The sequence below is a fragment of the Falco rusticolus genome, chromosome 8 (genome assembly GCF_015220075.1).
Source record: "Falco rusticolus isolate bFalRus1 chromosome 8, bFalRus1.pri, whole genome shotgun sequence".
Lineage (NCBI taxonomy): Eukaryota > Metazoa > Chordata > Aves > Falconiformes > Falconidae > Falco > Falco rusticolus.
In genome coordinates this window covers 1,290,358-1,317,975 of record NC_051194.1, presented here as the reverse complement: position 1 = coordinate 1,317,975, position 27,618 = coordinate 1,290,358, and the positions used below count along the sequence as shown (strand labels likewise).

At 48.8% G+C, this 27,618-nt stretch overlaps 1 protein-coding gene across 1 annotated transcript in view; it reads right to left on the bottom strand.

Annotated features, from left to right (window-relative positions):
- Nucleotides 1-24,913, bottom strand: part of STK32A (serine/threonine kinase 32A) — a 34,982-nt gene extending 10,069 nt beyond the window's left edge. Inside the window, exons 1-7 of the mRNA XM_037398449.1 lie at nt 24,540-24,913; nt 21,197-21,390; nt 14,530-14,585; nt 13,180-13,331; nt 10,368-10,541; nt 6,982-7,019; nt 1,264-1,353 (exon numbers count right to left, since the gene is read on the bottom strand). Coding sequence (XP_037254346.1) covers nt 1,264-1,353; nt 6,982-7,019; nt 10,368-10,541; nt 13,180-13,331; nt 14,530-14,585; nt 21,197-21,248 — 562 coding nt within the window. The 5' untranslated portion in view covers nt 21,249-21,390; nt 24,540-24,913. The remainder of the gene's footprint in view (nt 1-1,263; nt 1,354-6,981; nt 7,020-10,367; nt 10,542-13,179; nt 13,332-14,529; nt 14,586-21,196; nt 21,391-24,539) is intronic.
- Between the last annotated feature and the right edge of the window lie 2,705 nt (nt 24,914-27,618).

Here is a 27,618-nt window from a genome sequence, read left to right as displayed (position 1 = left end):
AGTCACCTTGTCCTGGGAGAACAGCCCTCCCTGCACACTCCTGCAGCTGCCTGACAAGTGCTCTTGCCTGGGACTAATCCCATCCCATTGCCTGGATGGTTTTTATTACTTCCTAAAACCTGCAGCTTTTGTGAACTGAGGAAAGAAGGGAAGGGGATGGTACAGAACTGTAGCAACCAGCCCAGCTACTCAGCTCCGCGGGCACTGGAGGCTGGTGCCACGCTGGCAGCGCAGCGTGCAGGATGTGCTCAGCACCAGGGCACCCACCCCACTGCCCCAGTGCACCCCCATCGCCCGGGCTGCACTTGCTGCAGCGACAGCCACGTTTACTGCTACCAGCAATACAGGTACAACAGCAGGGGTTTTGGAAAGACTGAAAAATAGGCTCAGCATTTATCTCCCGGCCGTGGCGGCCGCTCCCACCACAGCTGTGCCCCTTTCCTACAGGCACCGCTGCGCTCTGCACCCCCAGCGGTGCTGCCCTCCTGCCCTGCTGTGGGAAGGCAGGACGCCACCTCTGCAGCAGGGGCAGAAGCTGAAGCCTCACTTGCCTTTTTCTGATGCAGCCTGGCACCAGTGCAGCAACGCTCTCGACCACGTCAGCCCGATGCTAGAATATGGGCTCTTCCCTACCGCGCCAAGTGGATGCTGCAGTGCAGGAACACAGCAAGCCTTACATCCACTTGGCCCAAACACAGGCTAATTCTAGTTTTTAAAGCAGCCAATCTATATAAAAATTCCAATTATTGCTGGTGGTGCAGCAGTGTAAGACATGCTAATGTACTAAACTAGGGACTAACGTACGTAACTGGGGACTAAATACGAGCCTTTGTGCTTCGTTTTCCTCCTCAAGGCTAGCAAGAGCATTCCGTCATTGCTACACAGATTGACTGCTGCTTGTGAAATGCTCCAAGATCTCAAGAGCACAACTGTCTTTTTTTACAATGAAACCCATGCTGCACAGCATGCTATAACGGCACTAAACCCCCTGTTTGCAGTATGCTGGCTTTGGTCTGTGGTGTGATATCAGCACACTTTCCAGCTGGATCAGGGGGTGACTGGGGCAGGACTCCCACCATGTTCCCCTGCATCACCTCTCCAGTTTGCTCCTCATTTCAAACAAATCCACGTGTTTGGTTACATACCAGGAAGAAAAGAGTTCAAACTCTCATCAAAAAGGACTCCATCTGTATCCCACCGCAGCTGTCAAATCAAGCCCATAAAATGCTAATTCAAAAATACATAATTGTTATTGGTACTCACCCATATACGGCTTTGTGCCAGCAATGGTGGTGACTTGTATTTCTTTAGTCAGCATCGTGGCAATATTGAAATCAGTGATGTGCACATGTCCTGAAAGAGAAAGGTTAATGTGTAACTTGATTTGCTTTAATTTCCCACAAGAAACAGCTTTGAATCGGAAACATTAAAGTAAAATACTCCATGGAAAGGAATTTCCAGGAAAAAAAAATATTCTGGTGGGAGAACTGGTAGAAAGTATCTCAGCTTGCAGGCTGCTTACAGATGTATCTTGTTACATCAAACATCCTCTTATTTACCCTTTGGGAAGAAAAAAAAAGTATGGAGTTCTCCAATAAGTTATTTTATGATGACTGTTTTAAGTCTTCCTAAACTTGGGAGGAAGAGAGCTGAACTTTTCTCACAGAAAAAATTCCACTATGTTTTTTTTGGATAAAAAAAAAATCTTTATATTTTTGGCTTTCTACCTGTCCTTTGCTGTTCCCAGGTACTGAGCACTCTCCATCTTCCTCTCTAGAATGGAACAAAATACCTTTGACAGAAAGCAAAGGAGCCTCGCGCAAGAAATTCAGACACTGCGAAAACCCCCTTGGGGGGCGAGTAGGAATGGTTTCTGCTATCACTGCTACCATATGCACCACTTTTGCCTGCAAGTGAAAAGGAAACAAGAGGTGGACGTCACTTGCAGGGATGAGAAAGGAAATGCTTCCACCTCGCTCCTGCTGGCTCTTTTTCTTGCATTCTTTTTTTTTTTTTTTTCCCCAAGCACTTATTATTCCTTATTCACTAAACTCATACCAGTGAGCAGACAGTCTCATACAGCAGTACAGGTGGTAGCACAAGGCTGGCTTCATGGAAGTGAATTGCTGTGAAACTTGCCGGTTAATTCAGCCTAATTCTGATCAAAGGCTGGCAGCCTTTTCCTCTTCCTGACCTCAGGCAACTTCTCCCAAGGCACTGAACTTGCTCAGCCCTGACAAAGGTGAGCTCATTGTCAAAACATCAGGTGTTTTGTGTTGTGTTTTGCAGACTCATCACCCTCCTCTGCAATAACAGGGGGTGGCTGAATTGCTGTTGTTTCCTCTCACCGCAGAGATCAAATCAAAGTGGTTTCCTACTGATGGAGATGCTGTGACAGTACTTCCCTCCATCATTAGCTTCAACAGCTAGAAATTCACTGCTGCTTTAGTTCATGAGTTAAAATAGAACACAGTCACCTCTGTACATCTCAGAGTTGATGCTTTGGTAATGAACTTCTGTTGTCTTGCCTGGATGCTACAAAACATTTAAGTAAATCTTTACCATTGTTCCTGTCTGTTATATGAGGGCAGAGATACAAGTTTTCCTGCTGCAAATACCTGATCTAGCTGGGAAAATGTGAGGAACAAGAGCAGAATTTGTGATTTCACCCAAAAATGCTGTATCACATCCCTGTTCCTGCCTCTGTCTCTTCAATGACAGGGTGCAAAAGGGACCCTGGAGCGTGCGCGTCCAGCCGGTGTCCTGGAGGAGGGCTGGATCCACGCATACAGCTCTGCTGGAGACAGGCTCAGAGCGGCTCATGTTCCCAGCAGAACTGCTGGAAGCACGTGGCCTGCCGTGCTTTATGAAAACCCAGGCACATTCCCTGTTTGCGCTGCAGTTTCCAGGGACAGGGACCACCTCTCTGCTAGTGCTGGCTCCTGCCTCGTGCTGAGCCCTGGCACACGCACCGCCCGACACTGCTGCCAGGCACACAGCCCGGGCAGATGTGGCGCTGATCCAGAAGGCCCTGGGATCACACTGAAACCACTTCACTTCCATGTCAGCATCTGGTGAGGACGAGCAAGTTCTCCAGCCCCTCCCTGTGAAGTTACCATCCAGCTCTCTGGCAATTCCATATTCCACCATCGGAGTGCCTGGGGCAGGGGGAGGGCAGCCCCGTTCAGGTGGGACCTGTCTTCACACCTGGGGGTCTCTGGGCTGCCAGCCCCACCCAGGCACAGATTTCCTTACCAAAGCTGCGGTGCTTGCCAGGCTTGTGCAGGAAGGAAGGAAAATGGGAGGTCCCTCTGGTGAGCCGTGGGCACTGCTCGGAGAATGCGAGTGAGGTGTCAGAGCTCACCTCTCACACCGTACCCGGTGGATCTGTCAAGAGCATACATCCCTCCTCGCTGCTTACACCACTCTACAAAACCAGCCAGGTCTGTCCACAAAAGAACAGGCGTCAAATCGCTGGGGAATACTTGAAAGAAAAGATTGACACACACCTGTCTTGTCTGGATAAGTCCTCTATGTCCTTGCATTGTTTTTGTTTCATCCCCAGCTCTTGTTCCACTTTGTAGGGAGCTGTTTTCATAAATATGAATCATAAAGACTTATGAAGAATTTGATATTCCAAGCACAAATGCGCCTTTCTCTGGATGCATCTTTTAAACAATTCACTTCAAATAAATCACAAGTTTTATCAACTAGCCCACTTGGGGAATTACCAAATCAGGCCAATGAGGCCGGGGAAGAAGGCTCATATGAGGAGGCTGAACAGCAACGGCCGCGTTGCAGACTGGGGTGGACTGGGCGACCAAGGACAGCAGCTACTGGTAACCGAGAGGGATGTGCTGGGTGCTGCTGCTGGGCTTTAGGGTCAGACTTCAAGGCTGGTGTTTTCCTGATTGCTCAGCATCCCTAACTCAGCCAGTTTCGAAACAGCACAGCCAGAGCTGTCCTGCGGGCACCATGTCCTTCCCGAAGCACATCCCGCCTGCCTGAAATTGGCACTTTCAGATCAAGCCTTTGGTTCCACATTAAGGCAAAGAATTTTCTTACTATATTCAGCACCTCCGTTACTACGCAATTCCTTCACCTTCCTAGAGCATCTTTCATGCAAAAAATATAAGGCTTCTGCAGATTCAACTAAGATAACATTCTAAAGAATATGAAACAAGAGACATTAGGAGCTGTGGGGTATGGAGGATCTTGGACAGGCTGTGCCTTAACTTCCTTATCTGTGTTGAGAGGGCAAACAGGCTACGTGTGCAGTGCCTGCATTAGCGTCAGCTCACCCATTTTAGCACTGCCCTTGAGAACCTTTCGGCAGTGGTACGAGAAATAACACTGAGCCAAGTCATTATGGGGCTCTTGCAAAAAAACTCTCAGTTTTACTAGAGATAAAATTGAGCTTTTCTTCAATTTTATTAGACAAATGACCTGGCCAAAAACTCCTGGTGAATTAGTGACCATTCCTGGAAACTGCCATCTGTTATAGTCTGTTATTCCCAGGTGAGCCGTGCTGTCACTGAGCCAAATCAATAGACTTATTAAAGGAGGAAATCACTTTGTGCTTGGAATGACTGCTGAAGGTGGTCATCTGCTGAGGATCTTTTCATCGTGGGACCTGATCCCAATCTCTGATGTTGGACAAGTGCTTTATTTATTGCACAGCAAGACATTTGCCCAATATTCTACTTTATTTATGGCTCACTTTAATTTCTTTGCTGAAATTGATATGGTAATACAGAATGTCACTGACTGGGGTGACAGAGGCAAAAGCATGAGGTGTGTGTCAAGTTCATGACCGTCAGCAGCAGGACAATACACTTCAATGTGTGGCATCACGAGAGGCATTTGTGCTATTAAAAACTTGAGCCAGCCTCCTACACAAAGATCAGATGACGGACACAAGGGCTCCAGCAGCCTTTCCAGCAATTTACACCGGCAAAAAGAGTGCTGTGGTTTGTAACAGACGTGGGTGCCTTTTGACATGCAAATCTGAAAGGGTGAAGGAGTCACAGCTGGTGAGGTACTCTACAGCTGGAAAGGCAGATGGGCCAAAGGACAGAGTTAGGGGGCAAGAAGAATCTAAACAATGAAGGACTGAAGTCTGATTGCTGAAGGTCTTTGGGTGCCTCCGCCTCTCCGAGGACTGATCTCAATCAAGAACATTATGAAAAATTGATATTGGCAAATAGCATCTATTATGTGATCATGGTTGTGAAAGCCTGCTGAAGGGAGAGGGGGAAGAATGGGGAGCTGCAGCTCCGTTCATGGGGAAAGAAATCCTGAAAAACAAGCACAATCTACTAGGCTAAATATAGATAAACAAGCTACAATAACAGTTGCTCTGGGGACAAGAAGGAATTGAACTGTGTGTGCACGAAGCTTTCTGTATGCATGAGGGGACACACCTTTGCTGCCATGGATGAGGAAAAGAAATACTACAAGTCATAGTCAGAAGGACACTGAAGTCAAGGGTACAGCCACAGAAAATAAGTCTGAAACGTCTGCAACAGACAGCTAAAAGACCACAGCGAGCAGAGAATGGGCTCAAAAATCAACCTAAATTGCAGTGTCATTATAGAAGTCTGCAGGTTCCGTCCTGCTGGGCTGAATGCAACCACAGAGACAAGCGAAGCTTCCCCTGCCCTGTTCCTTCCCTCCTCGGGGACTGCTGACCTGCACCTCCGCGGCCCCAGTGCTCGCGGGGGGCTGCATCACCCTGGTCCTACAGGGTGTGGAGGCTCTTGGAAGATGGTGACATCAAGAGTGTTTGCTGGTGAGGACGGACCGACCGCAGCCCTGCGCAGCGCTGGCAGGGAGGGCAGCCCCAGGAGCCTGGTCCTGCCTGGCCCAGCAGGTCCACAGCCCATCGGTGGGGGCTGGCAGGAGGGAGGAGGGGGCTCTGCATCAGTCCACGTGTGGGGCAACAGCAGGAGAAGCACCGAGTGAGGCAGGAGAACGCCTGCTGCACTTGGGGGCAGAAGCACCTTTGCTGACAGCTCCTAAATAAATAATCAGCTAGCACTTTGAAATTAGAGGTCATACGCAAAACGGGGAGAGTCTGGGCTCTGGTGCTGCCAGGCAACCCTAGTCACACAGGAGAGCCACCAGCATCTCTATTACAGCCTCTGGAGTCATAATGAATTCAGATAAGCTTGCTCCTGCACTGACTCTTTCTCTTTGAGTACCTTGCTGTAGTTGCTAATGAAGATTTTCCACCACAAGCCAGTTACACAGGTTTTCAGAAAAATATGAAATGACGAAGTATTTTTCTAATGAGTTAAAAGCTAATAAATGGCAGAGAACTCTCACTGTGAGAGCTTTGCCAGTGCAAAATGTGTCTAGAGAGTAATGCATGAACATAGAGTTTTGTCTAAGAAAAAAAAAAATGATAGCAACAGGTATGATAAATCCAGCCCCAAATCCTCTTTGGAGCTCCCTCCCAATGTCAAATGCTCAAGAAAGAAGACAATACCTAAACGAAGACTATCTATTCAACCATAATTCATTCTGTTGGTGAGCATATGTTACACACAGCCTGCAATTACATGAGCATTTCCATTCAAATATATACAATTTGAGCAAGTTTTAAGCAAGAGCCAAGGTCTTAAAATAAGGTCTGCTAGGCAACTGACCACAAGCAGCACAAAATGTCTCACCACTGTCTTCTAGGGACACCATTAGGTCAATCGACCAGAAGGAGGTGCTGATTAAACACTAAAGCCCCAGAAATACCACAGCATCAGAGGGTGCCCAGCGCCCTGAAGGTACTAGATGCTGCTGCTCAAAAAGCAAAAGACAGCAACCAGAACACAAAGGGATAGCCCTGCTCCCAAATGAACCGAGGGAGAGAAAGCAACACAAACCGAGGAAAACTGCAAGCACCTGAACTTCAGCTTGGATGTTCCTGTTTCTGACTCTGCTTTTATGCATATGCATGAGGACTACAAAGCAACTGGCACTTACCATGCTCATCCAGTAAAATGTTGTCAGGCTTGATGTCTCTAAGAGAAAAGGCAGAGAAAACAGCCATTAGCCTAGAAAAGCGACATGAAACACTGCTGCAGGCAGTTCAGGGAAGCCCAAGCTCTGGACGGACACACTTCCAGCAACATTGTGCCCTAGAGGGTGCCTTTGCTGGGGGTCTCCAGCTCTGATGTTCCTGCAGGGTTTGATTTAGGTACAAGAAAATGACTAATCAAACAAAGCAGAAATGGTGGTACAGGGCTATGGCTGCGAAGGCTGCTGTGGACTCAGGCAATCCACTGAAAAGGTTAGGGCTTCTTTTTATCTTTTTCCTTTTTTTACTTCTTGATCTGTTTCAATACTATATTGAGAGCTGTGCCCCATCTCTGCGCTAGAAGCAAAGGGGTACCCCACCGGTTTTATTCCTCAGTAAAAAACCACCAACAAAATAATAATACCTATAGCAGTGCTGTAGGGAAATGCTTTCTGTTGAAGTGAGAGCATGTACACCTGATACACCTGCTGCATCCACCCGAGTGACTTTACAAGATACTACCTGGTTTTAATGAGCTCATTACATCAGTCCCCATTCACCCGCTGTCAGCCTGAGCCAGGCACCTGGCAACTTCATGCCCCTGAGACTGTCACCTCCGCAGGGCAGGCACTGGTGCAATAACCCTGTCCCCTCTCGATGCTTCCCAGCTGGCCCAGGGGGTCAAAGGGAAGAAATGAGCAGGTTTAGGATTTTATCTTCAAAAATGCAGTCACTGACCTAAAGTTTGGATTCACCTAGCCACCTGGAATCAAGAATAGGCAATATATCTAATTACCATGTAATAGCTTACAGTGCTCTGGTATCTTCTCACCCAAACTCCTTCCAGCGGGTTATAAACACCAGTTGCCTTCCTCGTGCTGTGCCCCATCACACAGGTAAGTGTTGTGAATCAAAAGAGTATGGGGCGGCTTCAGGTAAGCAAAGCTGTGCCATAAGTTTAGAGCCAAATGGTCCAGGTGCTCAGGAGCTCTGAATTTGATAGTGAAAAATGGTGATGCTGCACTTGGCATTTCTGAGAAAGCACTAATTTAAGCAAAAACTTTAAGGAATGTTTCAGCAAAAAGAGTTTGAAACAAAATGGATTCTTTCCATCTCTTGATACAAAAATATTTTCAAAGTTTCAAAATGAACTATAAAGACAGGTTTTCATTTCTCATCCAGTTTCCGACCTTTTAACTTTTTTTAATTTCCACTGGGGCCTTTCCTGATCTCACTCAGTCTGGTATGCAGCCTATGGAAATATACCAGCACAGTGAGATCATTACCAGGATGCAAACAACGAACCGAGATAATTTTTTTTAGTTGATTATTTGTACGTTTATTTTTTGTAAACTGGTTATACCATTTCCTAGACTGAAAAAATTAACAAATATTTCCCACTCTTCTACATGTAGGTGGGAAATAACTCCAGCCATCAGTCTGTGCTTGCTGTCTCTGCATGGCTTTGTTCAAGCGACATAAACAACCGCTTGCCTGTCTCCTGATGTTCCCAATTACAGATGTTGCAACATAATTGACTCAGCCGAGTCACTTTATCAATATAATTCTGTCCCACTGGGTTACAGTGTTAATTAAACAACTTGCATCACAGTGTTGATTAAATAACTTGCAAATTTTACAGATTGCCATACATGTTTTGTTGTACTCGATTCACCTTAAACATGTATAGCTGCTGGAAATGCACATTGCAGCCTAAACTTTAGCTTCTCCCACCCATATTTACAAATAACTTTCCAGGAACTCGCAGAGGCTTTGCCCTTTGGCTGTCTGCTTTGTACCTGGACGGCCACAGCACCACAGGGATGTGGCTCAGAACAGGGACCGCAGCCCACTGGGCACCCCGTGCGCCCACAGCTGTCATGTCCTTCATCATTATGAAGAACAGTCTCCTTCTAACACAGACTCATTGAACCTCTAGCTCTGTAGTCCTATAAACCCTACTACTAGTTGCAATGCATTGCTAACAGAGGAGGATTTCCTCCCCGTGCTTCCCTTATGCCTGTGCCCCCCTTGGTTTGCTCGGGCCAAGGCAACAGCGTGAGGATTCACCCCTCGCAGCCCAGGACGGAGACAGCTGAGCCTGCACTCCATGTTTAATTCATGCTCATCCATTATTTGGTGCGGGCACACAGGTGCTGGGTGGTGAGGGCCAGCGTGAAGCCCCCGTCACCACACACCAGCCTCGTGTCCCAGGGCACAGCAGTGCCCGCAGAGCTGGAACGGGCAGCAGGGATGGGCTGCCTGCCTGCCCGCAGCGGGTGCATCGAGGTACAAATCCATGCAGGTACAAACCAAAACCAGCAGCATGGAAGGTGAGACTCCTGAGAAAGTGGGAGCGACCCCCAGGGTGGGCTGCCTGCAGCCAGCAGGGCAGAACCCCCCAGGGCTCCGGGGCTCGCTGCGGGCACGGCAGCCCTTTGGCTTTCATCGCTCAGGAACGGCGGCCAAACGCTACCAGCACCAACACACATTAGTCTTTACCAGCCCCTCAGCAGCACGCTCCTTCCCCTACTGACAACCCACATAACCTCAGGTTTACATTTTGTACCATGGTTCATGTTTACACCTCAGAATGCTCTTCTGGAGCGATGTTTATACAGGAGACGGTAACCTTGCCGCCTCTATTAACCCCCCGCTAGTCCCTCCCTGTTCGTCACCCCTGCCAGCAGCCACTGAGTCACAGCCCCCAGACCGGCGAGGCTCGCATTGCCCGGTGTGCCAGTGGGAGCCAGCCCGTCTGTCCGCCCGGAGCCAAACCCTGGAAAAGCTCTACCTCCTGTCACCTTGCAGGCCTTCGAATGTGTGGGAAGAGCTCTAATATTTTTTCAGTAGCCATGAAAGGTCTTGGTGGCCAAAAAGAAACTCACCACTTCTAGAAAGAAATTTAACCTCGCACAGAAAAAAGCTGCATTTAGTCCGGTTCCTTGTCTTTCAGTGCAGCACAGAGAAGGGAGCAAAAGGAAGAGAGACCTTCAAGTGTGACAGCAGGGGAATTCCGAAGGCTGACGCCTACTCTCCCTGGACCAGGATGGATATTAATCAGCTACAACTAATTAAAGGTATTGGAGACAGCTTTTTGCAGGATCAGCAAACAGATCAAATACGCTGTATCATAACTACCCCAGAGGGAGAAATAAGATGTTCTCTGTTGTATAGGGAATGCTCTTCTCTGGGAAGCCTAGTGTTTTACATAAAAGCAAACACATGTGGGAGAATATTTTGTTTAGCTCTTCAGCTTCTATTTGTCTTTTCTGTCACAGAGGAATGTCTACCCCTACTGCAATCTGCGAGCATCAGCCCCCCACCCCCCACCCCGAGGTCCCTGGCTGACCTGTGGATGATGTGCCTGCTCTGCAGGTAGTCAAGGGCCAGCACCAGCTCACAGATGAAGAGTTTCACGGTGCCTTCTTGGAACCGCACGTTTTGTTGGAGATGGTAACGCAGGTCCCCTCCAAGCAGCAGGTCTACAACCATAAACATATCTTCTTCATCCTGGAACGAGTACCTAAAACGGCACAAGCATGATTCAAGGATGACAATACTGAAAAAAGACAGGTTATAGAGGGACGTATGGCACCTGTGGGGATACTCATAATTTCTTGGAACTTTTTCACTTGGGAAATAGTAATTTCAAGACCTTTCCATGCTCCATTTCCCGCTGTGACTCTAACTCCCATTGTCATACTTGAGATGACGAAAATTTAGCTTCAGATCCGTAACGGGGTCAGAGCAGCTTGCATGACTGACTGCCAGCAGCCCACTAGAAGAAGAGGAACAGAGTTCTGATGTCAAACTTGCTGCTATCAGCCACTTCAAAACCAACGCCACATCCCAGCATCCCCAAAGCCATCACTAACAGCCTGCCGTGGTTTCCTCCTCCCAAGGGCTGTGAAGGGAGATGGATGGGGTCAGCGCTCAGGTGTCTATCGCGGGACACGAGTGGCAGTGACTGGCAGCACAGACCACAAAGAGCCCAGGAGGTGCGGACCACGCATTTTCATTTGGGGAGGACTTATTTGTTTATTGTTTGTTACCTGAATCTGTGCTGGCACTCTGTGAAAATTGTCCATAAAGCCTCCACTGCCCCAGCTAGCACTCGTGGACATGAGATCCCTCCAAGGGATCTTGGAAGATCCCTTCACTTGCTGCCAAGTGCCAGCTGGCCCAGCAATCAGTAACTCAATACAGCAGTGGAAATCCAGCTTGGAGCTCTGGATAACTGCTGTCTGTTCCCTTGGGGTTCACACTCTGCTCTTCAAGATGGACATTTAATCTTCTCCAAGCACCCAAGGGAACGGCTGTAGATCAATGCAGAGCAAGCACAGCCCTGCCCAGACTCACAGCGGTAGGCTGTGCACTGCAGGCACTCATAGCCAGGCTCTGGCTCTCCTGGCAGCAGCCTGTTAATAAATCCATTCGCTCAACACAACAGGGGATGCAGCTCCTATCTGCTGTTCCTCTTCAAGTGACCTCATTTGATGCAACTGTTTACACCAAGTGTCCCTTTCAGGCAGCTTATCAATCAGCTATGAGCTTTTTTCTCATGGATTTTTTTTTTTCACCAATACACCAGCTTCTTGATGTGATGAGCAGCACCATGCACCAGAACACCACTCCTCACAAAGCTTGTACTGTGCGTATCACTCAGAGTGCAGGAAAGCTAAAGGAATGCTAAAGGCATCCCGAGGCCATGATAAGAACAGAAGTAGGGAAACTCAGATGATCTGCTCTGTACAGGTCTATACCTATGCATATGCTGTTTGGTTCTCAGCTGTGGAGTGAGTTTTGCATGGAACTGCCCGTTCAAGCAGGAAAGCAAAGTTTGGAGGTAAGCCCAAAGCTCCAGGAGGCCTAGATGTGTGGGTTTCATTCATACCTTAGAACAACACTGAATGGCAATACCATCAGAACCATGAGAGCTCACCTAACAGCACTCAAGTTACAAGAGATTTCAAAAAGGAACACAAAGTTATTCACAGAGCTGTGATTTTCAGTGTCTTAGGCTCATCTTTTGTGTTTAGCATTGGTAAATTCTACCTCATTCTAAAAATAAATTCAATATCCAATAAATGTAATTACACCCCTGCCCGCCCCGCCTCGAGGAATCCTGTAACTACAGGATGTTGGCCACGTTGCATGTTATTGCATCGTGCAAGACCACAACACTTGAAATGTTACTGGTGCCCTAATAAAATTAGCCTGGCATGCTCTAACAGTAATTGAGTCTTATTCAAAATTCCTTCCTACTGCCCCACTGCAGGAAAACGTGCTGAATCAAATGAAGGGGGAAGAATTAGTGCATCTTATATCACTCAGCTGGTCAATCCCATTGCTAACGGTTGAAAATGGACTATAACCAGAGCACGTAGGCTGCATTTATCAAGTACTCTTAAAGGAAAAAGACTCATGTACACATTTCCCCAATAGATACGTGGGTTTCTGCAAAAAAAATTTGAATGGTGTTATTTTCCTGTCAGTAAATTCAATGATAAATTGCTTTTATATTTGCTGATTAGCATCAACTCAGTCAAATACCAATAAGGTATTAAGGCAGCCTGTTTAAGGTACAAAATAAACTACAAAATCAGAATCCAGAGGGGATGAGAAGGAAGCATTGCCAAGGGAAACCCTGCAATCAGAGCACTGCTTGGCTATCGATCCTGTGCCCTTTCCGTTTGGTCCTGGGAGCTGCTGTTTGCTGCAAAAGAGCATTATTAAATCAAACTGGGTTATGGTAACGAGCGATACCTGTCAAGGAAGAAACCACAAGGGAACATACAAATAAACTCTCTTGTGCTTGTCTGGGGAGGGCCAAGGGAGATAACTTGTTTAATTAACCAGGATTCCCCTGAAGCCAGAGCCCTGGGACAGACAAGGAGCCCTGGGGCCGCTCCACAGGGCAAACACGTGTGTCCTCCTGAGCAGCGATGGGCAGGAGCTGCCGCCAGCCTCAGGCAGCCCACCCACTGCCCACCCACCCACCGCCAGCACCCAGCTCGGCGGGCAGCATGCCGCTGTCACGCAGCAGCACACCGGCTGCTCCCCAAACAGGCTGGCAGCGGGCAAGTGGGCAACTCCGGTCCCAAAGGCATCGTTAACTGACAATGCCAACCCAGCCAGTAAGCAAAGGGACATTATCTTACCATAAATTAACCAGGAAAGGGTGTTCCAGGCCCTGCATAATCTGCAGCTCCTTGAAAACATTTCTCACTTCATTACGCTCCACGCACTTCTGTTTATTCATGTATTTCATGGCATACATCTTCTTGGTGTCGTTCTTTTGCACCACGCAGACCTAAGTGAGCAAAGCAAGGGATAAATCAGGGATGATCCATCAGCACATTTAGGCAGCTAAGGCATGGTCACGCCAGCGTTCTCCAGTGGTGTTAGTGAAGTCCACGCTGCCGAGCGCTCTGTGCTCTGACGCTGCAGCATGGGACATGGCCAGCAAATCTCTCACCTGGTTTTCAGCCAAAGAAGAAATTTTGCTGGGGAGAAGGTGATGGGAAGGAATTTATCACCACAAAGATAGGAGACAGGAAATCACACACAAGTCAATATTTTATTTTATAGCACTAACTAATCCCAGCGTGCTTGTCCCTCCCTCACCAGTTACTGTCTGGAAGGGTCCTTTCCGCCACAGGACTACAGGTGAGAAACTGGGGAGCAGCCCCTCATCTCCCCCTTCTTGCTAATTTTCATTCAGCTCACAATCAACCTTGTGCTCCCTTTGGGTGGTACTGGGGTTTGAATTTTAACCTTTCTTATATTTCATCAAATCTAGATTTCATCAAACATGGCTTCAATGAAGGACTCAGAATTTTTAAGACCGCAAAACGGAACAGACTGATTTTTCAGATTTGTTTCCACATCAGTTTATGAATTCAGGATGAATTTGCACAGTTTCAGCCAACCTTTTTTGTTTCACCACCAAATACATCTCTAGAGATGTTTGTCGCTCTCTGCACCCAAGGCACACCCCACTTCTGGCACAAGTGTGCTTTCACGGCAAGGGGCAAATGGCCTTCCAGAGTTCTGTCAGTGTCTACAAGCGGAGAATTCCACAACAGCGTAACATTAAAACATATAACTGTAACCTGACACTTTTAATAACACACACACTGTTTCACAGAGAAACATCCTTTTGAAAAAACTGCCGGGCCTTTCGTGTCAGTTGTAGTTCTTTAATACAGATGCGTCATGTTGTTCAGTGTTGATGTGCTGGGAAATGGTTATCCAGAAACATAATGAAATTCAGCTCATTTGATTTATCAGTTTCTCATTTTAACCTCCGGTAATATAATTTGTGGCTATGGAATGGATGAGGGAATCAGGCTCTGATTCCTTCTTGATTATCAGGAGTTGAAGCTCAGGTCAGAGCTCCTGGACAATGCAGGGGCTTATTTCTTTACTCTCGTGTCAGCCTCTAATTCGCCCATTTCTCAGTTACATTTCCAGCTGTCCAAATGGTGATTAGTTCACAAAATACTTACTTTTCCGAAGCTGCCCTTCCCAATAGCTCGCAAAATCTCAAAATGGTCGAAGGTGACTGCAAGAGAGAGCAAACATTCAAATATTAAATGGCTGAGCAAACATTTGATGACATTACACTATTTCTACTTGTTCTCTGTAAGATAATTCCTGAGAAAAACAAGGGATACCCTAGCAACTTTCTGTTGCTTTTGGAGTTCGGGTGCTGTTTAAAACTTGGTGTTTAACAGGCTTTTCTTCTTTGCAGCTGAGCTGCAAAGGCAAGTTCCCTGGGTCAGCCTTTGCCAATGGCAAATCAGGCAAGGAGTCATCGGGCGGCTGTTGTCACACTGCCCTGCCTGTTAAACACACAAGCCTCATCTCGCTCCTGCTGAAACCAAATGCAAAGAAGTTTAGCCCATCAAAACTCTATACCATGTGAGGACATCAACAGGCAGCTAGACCACTGTATCCTTGTGGTGTTCTGCACAACCGTTTGACAGCTGTGCAAGCTAAGCGCAGCAAGCCTGGCTGCCAGCTTCACACCAGCCAGCATCCAGGGCGGCTGTTGCTGCTCAGAAGGAAACGGAGGAGCAGCGCTGTGGATCGTGCATCGCAACACGGGGGGAGGAACAAGAACATGCATTTCACTTCACCTTCTGGCCTCTGGCTGGAGATGGAGCTGGGAGGCGGACATCTGCACGGCAAGGGGGAATGTTTTGTAAGTGCTCATCTGAAGGACCCTACATATCGAGTGTTCCTGATCAGCCAGGATGAAGCTGCTTGTGTTTCATCTCAGGCAATAAACAGATGCAGAGAAACAGCAAATCAAATTACTGCACAGCTAACACAGATTAACTGGACTGGGTTCAAACCCTGCCGCCGATTGCCGGATAAGGCACCACAGCAATGATTCTCATGCTGAATGCTCTGAATCCTGCTAACGCTTCTCCAAGACGCTGGTGCAGCAGCGCACTGCGCAGCAGCCATCAGCTACGGGGCCACGGTCAGAGATCCGCTCCTTCACCAGCCACTGCTGGCTGAGCCAAACCAAACCATGCCCAGATGCTCATTCAAGGCATCAGAGAAAGCCACTGATAAGATTTATAATAACTCCATCAGCTTTAATCAGCGTGACCTCTGGAACCAAGAGGCAGCACTGATGTTTTGATGTTTTGAAAAAGATGAGGGTTTGAAATCGCAGGGTTCATTTGCCTCGTGCCCCTGGCATTTCCCCGTGGCAGAAGTGGCTGGGGTCAGGGCTACCGGCAGCCAGCACGGGGCCACAAGGCAGGGCTGTCCCCACGTGGGGACCACCAGAGCCAGCGGGCACCGAGTCCTCGCACGCTCTGTGCCACGCTCAGGTCCCTGCTGAGGCTTACCACTGCCTGCGAGTTTAACAACCATCTCGGAAGGCAACAGCAACAGATGAATCCTCCTCGTGACAGGCTTGTGCATGACAGTGGTCAGAAATAAACCCATTTTCCCCAGGACACGTCCTGCCTCTAAGCTAACACTAGAATAACAGGGCAGACACTAGATCCTTGCCAGAACACAACTGCAGGGAAATGTACTCATAATTTGCTAGCAGATTTTTTTTTTTAATGTAATGTATGTATTTCCCAAAGAAATTATCCAGGCAGAAGGGATTTCATACAACATAAACATGATGCATGAGGGTCACCAAACTGCCTCAGACATACAGTCCACTAAGCCTGCCCACGTTTTCTCCAAAAAAAAAGGCTAAAAACAGGTGCTGCATACCTGGCTGGGAGTGTAATATCCATTGGGTAACCCATTCACAGAATGACTTTTTAAAACAGGCACACTAAATTAAAAAAAAAAAATAATGTCCTTTTCGTTGCCATTACCTTTTCAGGTATGATGCTGCAATCTAACCAAAGCAAAGTTTATGGTTTCCAGCTGTAGCACTTGCAAACAAGACCAGCTTTTAGGCACAGACACCCTTTTTCAAACCCAGAACAACAGCTGCAAATATCAGAGCTAACAAGTTGATACGATTGAGTCTAACTAGACCTGTTTACCAGTTAGACCATCTCAGGGAAGGGTGGTGGATACCTGCAGAACAAAAGGGAAGAGTGAAGATGCTTATCACCCGCAGGGAAAAATGAGAGGAGAAAGAAACAGCCTGTGCTCGCCAGGGAGTGGGATGAGCTGCAGGAGCTGCGTGTCAGGTCCCAGGTGCTGGGACCCTGTGCAGGGCAGACCGCGAAACACAGACATCCAGCCAGATGTTAACATCTGGAACAGCTGCAAAACCAGGAGTTAAGCTGGCAGCCAGATTTTGCATGTGAACACCCTCTACCTCCTTCTCTTTTAATATTTATGTTTTCATTAACATTTTAAACACAGGTCTGTAACTGAGCTGGTCACAAGGAAGCTAAATTGCATACTTTTTATTTAAGACTCTCAAACTAGGTACGGTCACATTTTAACCTCTCCCTGTTTTAGCTTTCCTAGCATCCCCAATTTTCACAGCAAGCCAATCCAGTCTCCCTTCCAAAGACTACTGAAAGTTCGAATCAGGAACTAAACTGATGCTCTTCATCCTGAATCCACATCTACAGATTTGACAAGCCTCATTTCACTGCCTGATGGCATCTAAAACAATGAAAAAAGCCAAAGCATTTGCCCTTCAGAGAGAAAAATCATGTGATATGCCAACTCAGACAAATAATGTTTAAGAGATGCCAAGGAAGATAGTACGATTCCTATAAAGAAACAACTGAAGCGTAAGCATAAAATACCATTTTGAAAATAAGGGGTTGTATTTCTAAACCCAAGTTCAAGGAACAATATTTATAAAAAAAAAATACAGAACATAACCAGCCATGAAAAACACCCTACCAGAGACAAGTCGGCACTGCCAAAGCCCCCAAATTCCACCTGCCAAGTGGAAATCAGTCATGTGGGGGCTCAAGTCCTCTCAGCCCTGTCACCCACCCCAGTATAGCCAGCACAACACCACACAGTCTGTTAGGAGTCATCTTCCTTTTGTCACTGTAGTTTCCCTCATTTTCATTAAATTCCCTCCCTCCCTTCCTACTCTGCTCTGCAGCCTCAGGAAAACAAGTGCTACCACAGGATCAGCAGCAACAACGCAAGCCCCTCCGTACCAGGGAGCTGAACTCCGCACAGACACAGGCAGAGGAACAAGGACAGGTCTAACGCTCTTCCTGGTCCCAGCACAGTTTGAAGACAGAACAGCTGACTGTTGGCTGGAGAGGACACTGGCAAGGGTACACAAAACAGTGTATGTCCACCTCGCCCAGCCACTGCCCTCACCTACTATCTATTTCTGCTTTATCTTCCAACAGATTTGGCCAGCTGGGGAGAATATCTGGCTGCCACCCTCTGGGATGCTTTCCCGGCATGCCCTTTTGTCCAGAAGCAGCACAAACAAAACCTGGCTTTTAACGCGGTCTGATCCTGACTACATAGGAAGCTGAAAACACCTTGCAGTGCTGAACCTTCTGTCTGGTTATTACATTTTCTTTTCATCTCACTAGCTTATTATCCACGACTGTGCCTACTCAGAGGAAACACTGAGAAAAAAAATAATATTATCATTCCACTTCAGCTGAAGGCAAGCAAAGCCCCTTTGAGAAGTCCATCTTAAAAAAAAACACCTTAAAAGTCACGGTGCCACGGAAAATAGTCAAATCATAACAACAGCAATTTGGAAAAAATATGCAAGAGGTGTTACAACTATGCATGCACATCAAGGGATGACAGGAGCCCGAGCGAGGCATGAGCCTGCTGCCTGTCCCTGCGTGGCAGAAGGCAGTGCACACTCCGCGGGGCAAATGGCCAAGCTGTGGGAGGAGAAGGGAGCCCACTGCTGAAGAACAGAGGACCAGGAAGGTGAAGTAACTTTTTTGCCCACAGCTATTCAGAAAATGATGGTACAATGTAAATCCAGATGTTTTCACCCTCTAGTTGGCTCCATAACAACTCTGTTTTGCAAAAGATTTCACTTTGTTGCAACTGCCCAAGTATTCTGCAAGATGGTTTTTTTTTTTATTTGTAAGCAAATTGAGAGGTAATGAGAGAAACAAAATCCCTGAACATTACAGCACGGTTCTCCAAGAAGCAAACCCATTTCTTGGGTGCAATGGCAAAATGCTTGTTAGATGGGGATGCTTCCTCCTTCCTCCTCCCCCGGCCACAGGTCCTGGCAACATCCCCAGCAAGCAGCATCAGGCAGACAGCTGCCGAGCCACAGCACTGTGCTGCCGGAGCCGGAATTCAGGCTGTGAAGAATCAGGTGCCTTCCTGGCACCAAAGCACTTGCACCACTCACGTTGTTACTGTTTATATCTACACAGGTCCCAAAAGAAAAGTCTCTCTGCGGCACAGCCGAAGAGGTGGGACTGCTCTCCACCGGCCGCAGCCCCGTGAGGCAACCTGCCAGGGTCATGGAGCAGAAGGGCCGTTGTGCTGCTTCCTGCTGGACCCAGCAGCTCTTAATTAATTTCAGTTTTAATTGAAATTAGAATGAGGACAAGATTGTGACATCTAAGGTGATACAGTCTCAGGTCATAAATTTGCCAAGATAATGGAAAAGTTAATAGGGGACATCCCCATTTCAGCTGGGTTTCTCTCCCCGCCCCCATTACATTAAAATATGACTAATTAGAGGGGGAAAAAAGTGCTACCACTTTTTAGATTTGGGCACGGCCATGAAAGCACATCTGCACCAGTCTGGACACTGTATCTGGGTGCAAGGGTGACCCCTGAGCCTACTGCAACTCAAGAGATCAACACTGAACCACACAAGATGGTCAGGACTGGACCTTCCCCTTGACTTGCCAGCACGACACACAAATGCACCGAGCACGGGAGCGGCATTTCACACTTGGAAAGCCCAGGGTCCTTTGCCACAGAGCTAATAGGGACTTCACATGCTGTCAGGTTTAGTTTGCTGGAACCAAGCTCTTTCCAAGCACAGAACTGGCTCTCATAAGAACTCACCTGTCTGAGAAGATTTACTGCCCCAAGCACAGTCACCCTGCACAGGTCACTGCATCGCTTGGGGTACGATTTATTTCTCAGTCACAGGAGCTGATACTGCACGAAGCATGTCAAACCCAGAGAAAGACTCAGCAGGGAGACCAGCCACCCCAAGGAAAATTCAATTTGTTACAGTCAGTCTCACAGCCAGGACACATCACCCTAAGGAAGGTGATCAGGAACGTGAAAAGCACTACTCATCCTAAGCTAGCACAAGTTGTTTATGCGAGATACCAATACTGACGATTTAGATGCCCCAGGAATACAATCTCCAGGAAAACCTCACAGCACAGATGTCTTTTGCTTTAAAGTAACTGGAAAAAACTAAGAAAAACAAAGGAAAATTGCAAGTGGTTGCATTAATAATTTGGAAACCACAGCCAATTTAGCCAAACAGCCACAGACATGCATCTGGCTTTGTGGGCGCAGCAGCACAGGGCGTGGGGACAGAATGGCTCACCAGGCGACAGCAGCAAGCACAGACCCCGGAGTGTGAAATCACTGCAGGAAGACAAACATGCACAGGGTTTGCACAGGGGTGCACAGGGAAGGGCCAGGTCACAGCAGGGTAGTTCGGGACAGCAAGGGAACACGCTGTTGGGCAGAATGAATTTCCCTTTCCCCAGGCAGTCGGGTGCATCATCAGCTGCACATGGAGGCTGAAGAGCTGGGTAGCCACAGCCTGGGACAGAAGGCTCTTGTGCCACGAGCACTAATGGTGCTACTGACACAATCCCTGCATTTCCAGAATGAAAGCGCATTCCTCCTTGAGACCTCTTTCCTCAAGGAGCTGAGCAAGAAAGAGCAGGTTTTGGCCAATGTTTCCTCCTTTTCCCTTTACTTCCCCAGTAATCAGGATTACATCCTCCGTGACTGGAGTTCTTATCTTTGGGGCAGCAGGTTATGAGTTACCTAGGTTCTCATATGTTTTACTTCTACTTCTGTATATTTGTATTTATCTACATATGCATTTTATTATTTTACCTAGGTGAAAGCCCATAGGGCAGTTAGCAAGCTGACTCATGCAACAGGAAAGTTATTTATGGAAAAATCTTTTAATGACTGTCTCTGTCATCTTGGCAGCATGGTGACGCTGGACTCCAACACTGCTCACAGCATTGTTACTCTCCTTTTCCAGCCGATGAAGCCCGCATGTTGGTCTCCCCATGCCAACGGGCAGAACTGCCCAGCCACCCTCTCTGCTGCTGAGCGGGTCTCTCGGTGGCCCTCCCACCAAGGCCAAAGCAGGGATGGAAACATGCATCGCTCAAGCTATCTTCCCACCACGCTTCATACCAGTCCTCCTTGTACTGTGAACTCCAGAACAACCCTCCCTGCCTCCTGAACAGCAGCATTTCTACCCTGCCTTTGAAGCACCTCACAGTGTCCACCTCAAAACCAAACCTCTGCTGACAGTTATTGTCCCCATGCCCAGCCGCAGAGAGGGGAGGCAAGGGGCCAGCTGACACCTGACCACAGCTCTGCAGGAGACCAAGAGCACACTGATGCTGCAGACCAGGACACCCTTTTGCTTAACCATGTCATCCGGCTACTGGCAACCCCAGCACAGGAGCTGGTGGCAGCTCTCAGAGTCACAGTCCCTGCACTTGTCCCTGCGCTTTGCAGTCCCAGACAACAACTAGGAAAAGCTCTTACCATCTTCGTTTTCATCGAAGGGTGCTGACTTGCTGGAGGTGTTGGCTCCCATGGTCTGTTCAGCCCAGGCACAGCTCTCTCCACTTCTCCCAATTACTCCGGCACCCTCAGAGCCGGTGTCTCCAGGATGGTGCTACCCACGGGTCACTCCCAGCAGACCTGCACAACGTTCTGCCAGTGCATCCTGGAGAAGGCTGGAGGCAAAAATTCATCGTTCAGGATTAAGAAGCATTTTTCTGCCAGCAGATTTCTCACTGGAGGTTCACCACTCTGGAGACAAAACCGAGTATCAGGGAAAAAGCACATTATAATGGAGTTTATTAGAGAAACCCAGGAACATCAAACCTTGCAACCTCAACCAGGACTGCTCCCCACTAAGGGAAGTGTAGAAATAGACTCACAGAAAAAAGATCTGAGGATCTGGCTCATGTTTGCTGTATCATCCAACATATTATATTTTGTAGCTTCAGTGATTAATTGTAGTGAGGTCAATATCCAAAATAAACACAAGCAGTGACGACTTGGCTTGATAAAATCAGGATGCCATTTTTGACTACTAAGGTCACATGGAAGTGTAAAAGCTATATAGGAAGAAATTCCAAGAGACAACTATTTGATTTAAGCTGTTACAGAAGTCTGTCATTTGGAACAGAAATCATAACCTTTTTTTTCTTTTTTTAAAATGAAAAGATTTCATGGAAAATGAAGGTGTAGTTCCCAATCAGTTTCTTCAAAAACCTTTTTGGATGCGAGTTATAAACAAAAATGAAAACCTTCTGATTCATGGTTCAGTGCTGGCTGCAGCAGCTGGTTTTCCTCTTACACTGCGGAAGGACAGGTCTGTTCATTAGCAGACAACACAGGTTTTAATCTTCCAGTTCTCCCCTGAACATGTATATGTATACTGGAGCATATGACTGTACAGTTTAGTGACACGCAAGATAGCTTGAACAGTCCTATATGGGTACAGCAGCAGTTTTATTTTTGAAGCATTTACATGCAAAGCACCTTTATATGATTATTTTGATACTGACATCCCTGTGAAATACACATTTATTTGTTATTGGAAGTACAAAGCCCTAAAGGAATAAAATGAGGGAGTAACAGTGCAGCATAACCTGGACTTTGTCCAGCCTGGAGTGTTTTCCAGAGCATTCGTATTTCCATTGAACGTTTAAGGATGGAATGCAGCCTTACTCATTTTTCTCAGATCTACACTCTGGAAACACAGCAAACTGAGCAGCTTCACTTTTTTACTTTAAATAACAAAATCATGTTATTGAAGCACAAAAGGGATGAACCATTAGAAAAATGTTGGAGAAAACAGAATTACTGGGACAGTATTGGGAACTGGGACTGCCATGGGATGCTGTGCATCCCTCACACCAGCATGCTTGGCTCATTCATTCCCTCCAGCTAACTTTATCTCCACCATTCAGCCAAGAACTCAGCCCTAACATCACACCCTCTATCAGGACAATTACCCTAGAGCAAGTGCCAAAGCTTGCCCGAAGTTTAAAAGCAATCCCTATATTTGGGTGTCTGCCTGAACAGGGCTGCAGTGATGTAACGTTCACCCCCAATATGACAGTCCTGGGAATCCAACTGTGAATCAAACTGCAGGAGCTGCCAAAGCCATGTCCGGCTGACTGCAACGGTATCCAATGGCATCCATCCTCCCCACGTCCCCCAGCACACCCCAGTCTCTCCCAGCACTACCAAGAGGCATCCAAAACGGATCAGAGGCAGCACACGGGGCACCCTCTCTCCAAGGCATTTCACAATCTCAGCCACAACCCACTCACGCTGCTGCTGTGGTTTATGTAGAGCTCACTATTCCCAGCAAAGAGCAGGGGAGTTTGCGTTTCTCAAAAGCCTAAGAAAACCCAGAGCAAACTATTAAAAAACCTAAAATCTTGCTTTCTCATCTCAGAGACCTGTAACAGGATCCAACAATAAAACAAATGAAGCAGCAAATGTTTATGATCCCCATCAGTGCCTCTGAAGGGAACAGACTGAGCCTTCAGTCTGACACAAAGCCACACTCTTTTCAAGCCCCAAAACTTACTCTTTAGAGGAAAACCACACTTACAGATGTAATAGCCATAAATCAGGTTTGCATACTGATGCTTCTACATCACACTGATCTTACTGATGTCAACCCAGGTCACCTGCTCAAAGGTATTTTCTGGTATAGGAGTCTGCAGCTGAATTTATTTTTTAAAATACATCAATACATAAAAGCTATGAGGAAGGAACATAGGTATTCCTTGAAGTTAAGTTAGTCTGAGTAATAATTATTAGGATTTGTATCTTTATAAAGCGTGCCCAAGGCATGGTAATGATACATCTCTTCCTGTTTCACACTGCAAAGTCACAAAATTATTAAAATCATTACTTTCCCTTGGGCCACAACTACTAATGCTTCTACATGAACTTGATGCTCGGCTGGAGCACTCACTGTGCCAGGAGCGGCTCCACCCATCAGTGGTCCCAGGGGTCTCATCAGCCACTCCGGCAGCCACAGTGGAAATTTTACAGGCATGAGAAAGCAGCTGCTTGGGGATGCCCAGGCTCCCACCCCAGCCAGGCAGCCCACCTTCACATTGCCAAGCATATAACGGATAACGGCAAAAGCCAAGCAAAGCAGAGGGCATGTAACCCCTCGAGTGCCTTTGCCAGGGTCTGGCACTTGCCCCGCGCCCAGGCCCTGCCCTCTGAGGAGAGGAGCTCGGCAGGGCTACGGAAAGGCTGGATGTTCACACCGAAGGCGAGCACCACTTGCACCGCTGCATTACCACTGATGGGTGACTACTGAGCTTCCGCGGAAGGGGACCACTAACTCCGAGGGGCTCACAAAAATTTCTCTTCATTGCTCAGGGGCGGGTGCTGCTGCTGCCCTGCTGAACAACTGCAGCTGGGCAGGAACAGCACCACAGGACACTGCCCGGCCACTTCTGTGCCAGAGAAGCTAAGGACCGTTCGGGACCCTTCCGCAGGCGTGGCAGTCCCGGGCTAACGGTTGGACTTGATGATCTTAAAGGTTTTTTCCAACCTAAATGATTCTGTGAAGCTCAGGAAGGACAAGGGCAGGTACCACCGCTGTCACCTTCGGTTCTCACCCCGCTGGAGCCCCCCTGGAAGCGCGGCCATGCGACCTCCCAGCGCTCACCCTCCTGCTGGCAGGGACGAAGTTACGGCCTGAGCCACCCCCCCCAAACAAGCTGTCGCAGCAGTAAGCAGCCCCCCCCCCCCCCCCACCGCGAGCCGCGGGGCAAGCAGATCAACCACGGGGCTGAATGCGGAGCCCCGTCTGCGGGGCGCAACCGAGCACGGCACCTACCTCGGGAGGGGCGAGGGGGCCGCGGGCGGGACCGAGCAGCCCCTGCCCGGGCGGCAGCAGCCGGCGGCGGCCGGAGGAGGGGGCCCGGGAGCCGGAGCGGCCCTGGAGCCGGAGCGGCAGGACTGGCCCCGCCGCCGCCCGCCCCGCGGACCCCGGCCGGGTCCCCGGTCCCCGCCGTGAGCTGCCCGGGACGCCGCAGCAGCGCGGGCGGAGGCACACGCACACGCGTGGGGCCGCGCCTACGGGGGGTGCGGGGCGGAGGAGCCGTGCCCCCCCGCGGTGGTGCTGACCCCCCCACCCGGCTGGCGGCGGCTCCAGGCTGCGGAGGCGCCGGCGTCGGTGCTGCCACCGCCCCCGGCCCGGCTCGGGCTGCGCCAGCCCCCGCGGCCGGGGGAGGGACCGGCCCCGCCGCCCGGCCCGCCCCGATGGCGGCGCTGCCGCCGCTCCCGGGCGGGACCCGGACTGTGCCCTGCGCGGCGCGGCCGGCGGGGCGTTATTCGCTATTCTGCCTCGTGTCATGGCGTGGATTTGTGCCGCTTTTGCCAAGGGCGGGGGTCGGGCTGTGCTCCTGTCTCGCAGCAAGGGACCACCCTCCCCGGGGGTCCGTCCCTCGCCTGCCTCGGGGCGCAGCCCCCACCCGCGGCAACGCGGGGTCCCGGCCCAGCTCGGCCCCCGCGGCTCTGCCCGCAGTAAAGCCGAGCCCCGGTGGGCACGCCGCCCCCTCTGTCCAGGCACATCCCTATCTGAAAGGATCCCATGCAAAGGGAGACACCACGTTTCCCATCCCATTGTCCGTATTCTTTGGACGCTGGCTTTCCCTCTCGTGTTCGGCTCAGCCTCCTGGAGCTCCTAAGGAGACCAGTCCTTGCCCAGGGCAGCGAGAGTCGGAATAGTTACCCAACCGTAGCCATAGTCATGTATTACTCGGAGAAGAACCAACAAGCTGAAACACAGCTTGGGTTCCCCTAAAACAGAATTCTCATCAAACGCACCAAATTGTATGAAAAATAAATATGGGCTGCAGAAGGAGGAGGAGGCTGGATTCACCTTGCCGCTGGACAAGGACTCGCCCTCACCACCCAGCCCAGGGACAGGAGCACGTACCAGGCACTGGCGGCAGGTCAGCCCCCCGACAGAGAAGCCCAGCTCTCTTCCCTGGGAGACCACCTGCACAGCCCTGCAACAAGGATGGGGATCCAGTAATTACCCCACAGAAACAAAAAGGGTGGCTGAAATAAAAGCATCTCGGGTAGGCTGGATAACAAGTTCATGCTGCGGGGAATGTTTAATGATTTATCTACAGCTTCAGCTGTAGGAGGCCTGAGATTCCCTTCCCTGCCCAAGGTCGGACTTCACCTTTCAGAGTATCCACCGGCAGTCTTCTTGTCCTGGATAGACTTAGCAGCCATCTCTCAGCTGTAACGCTCTGGTGAACTTTGACATTATGGTATGTCTTCCATGTGTCGGATTTTAATATCCACTGCTGGCATCTCTTGTGGTGAAAGTGGGCTCACTTGTACATGAGTGCCCAAAGCTTCCACTGAATTTGAGGTATTCTGTGTTGGTTTGCAGGTGGACATTTGTTCAGAAGCATAGGTATCGAGATGCGTATTTAATCAAGCTTAAGACCGGTACGTTGAATGTTTTAATCTACCTCGCGCAGTTTCCCCAGGGCTTTCAGCCCTCAAAAGCTCCGGCTGCTGCCTGTGCCTGCTGGGGCTGGAGGGCGAGGTCCCCACGCAGGGACAGCAGTTCTGCCATCAGCCACACAGGGTCACTGCTGGCCGAAGCTCTCCTTCCCTGAGCTAACGGAGAGCAACATCTCCGTTTCTATCCCCAGAGTCATCACGGGAAGGCGAGCCCTGCTCGTGGGGAGGAGTCACGAGTGGGGAGCCCAGGGTCGTGCTCCCTAAAGCCCCGGCGGCGGCAGCTGCTGGAGCCGGTTCCCTCCGCTGCGCTTCCCGACGCTCAGCAGCCGCGGCTCCCCGCCAGCAGCACAGCCTCTCCCACAAGCAGGGAGCGAGGTTTTTTGGGATGGGCAAAGCTGTCCCTGCTGCCAGTTGACCCGTCTAACCCGTATGGAAGCAAGGACTCGTCTATTCCAACCTAAACAATTCTACAGTCCTATTTCCAGAGCTCTTTCTCACACTGGCACTCAGTAACACCCGAGTTACAAATTTAAGCCACAAGACTTAACTGTGGCCCACAAGGTCAAGAACATTGTCCATCTGGATACAACACATCTCTTGATTTTCTTTCCTGAAGACAGCAGAATGAAGGATACCATCGACTCACTCATAAGAGAATTGCCAGGATACAGCTGGATGCGTTTATGAAGGGATGTAACTGTGCATACAACAAATCACGTGCCTTGCCTGTAGGCTGCTACATTGCAACAACTATACCTGTACTAATGAAGTAACTGGCAGAGGCAGGAAAAAAAGAGCATGGTCAACCCTGTCATACTGAACTGCCCTACACAAAGTCCATCAGTACAGCAGAAAGCAGTCCTGGGTTGAGCTAAGGTTTCAGCTACTAAACAACAGAAAACACCTAAAGCAATGCAGATTGCAGGTACCCTAGCAGTTAATTTTGTTTTTAAAAGTACTGTGACTTTAAAATTGCTAATATTAAAGACCCAGCTTAAAAAAATAATGTGTGTGTGTGTGTGTATGTGACAGCCCATTCACTGACTCCCACAGCCTTTGCCACAGGCCACAGCACAGTGGCACCTGCACCCACTACATATATATGTATCTATGCCTGAATTAAAAAATAATTTTTAAACACACTGATCCCTGCAAGATTTCTTGTTTGGAAACACACCAAGTTTGGTGTGTTTGGGAACACACCAAGTTCTGGCTTTTGGTGGCTATAGTATGTGAAGTGCTAAGCCTCTTCAGCTAGAGGTCACTAGAATTTAAGGCAGAAGAGGATTTCAGAATCTAACTACTCCAGAGGGAGGACATGCTCTGTAGAGAAGACTGTTGAATAAAAGCTTTTATGTATTAATGGAAAGATTAACTGAAGCTCCGAAAGCAGATCCATTCTGTGGCTACTGGACAGAATTACTTTTTCA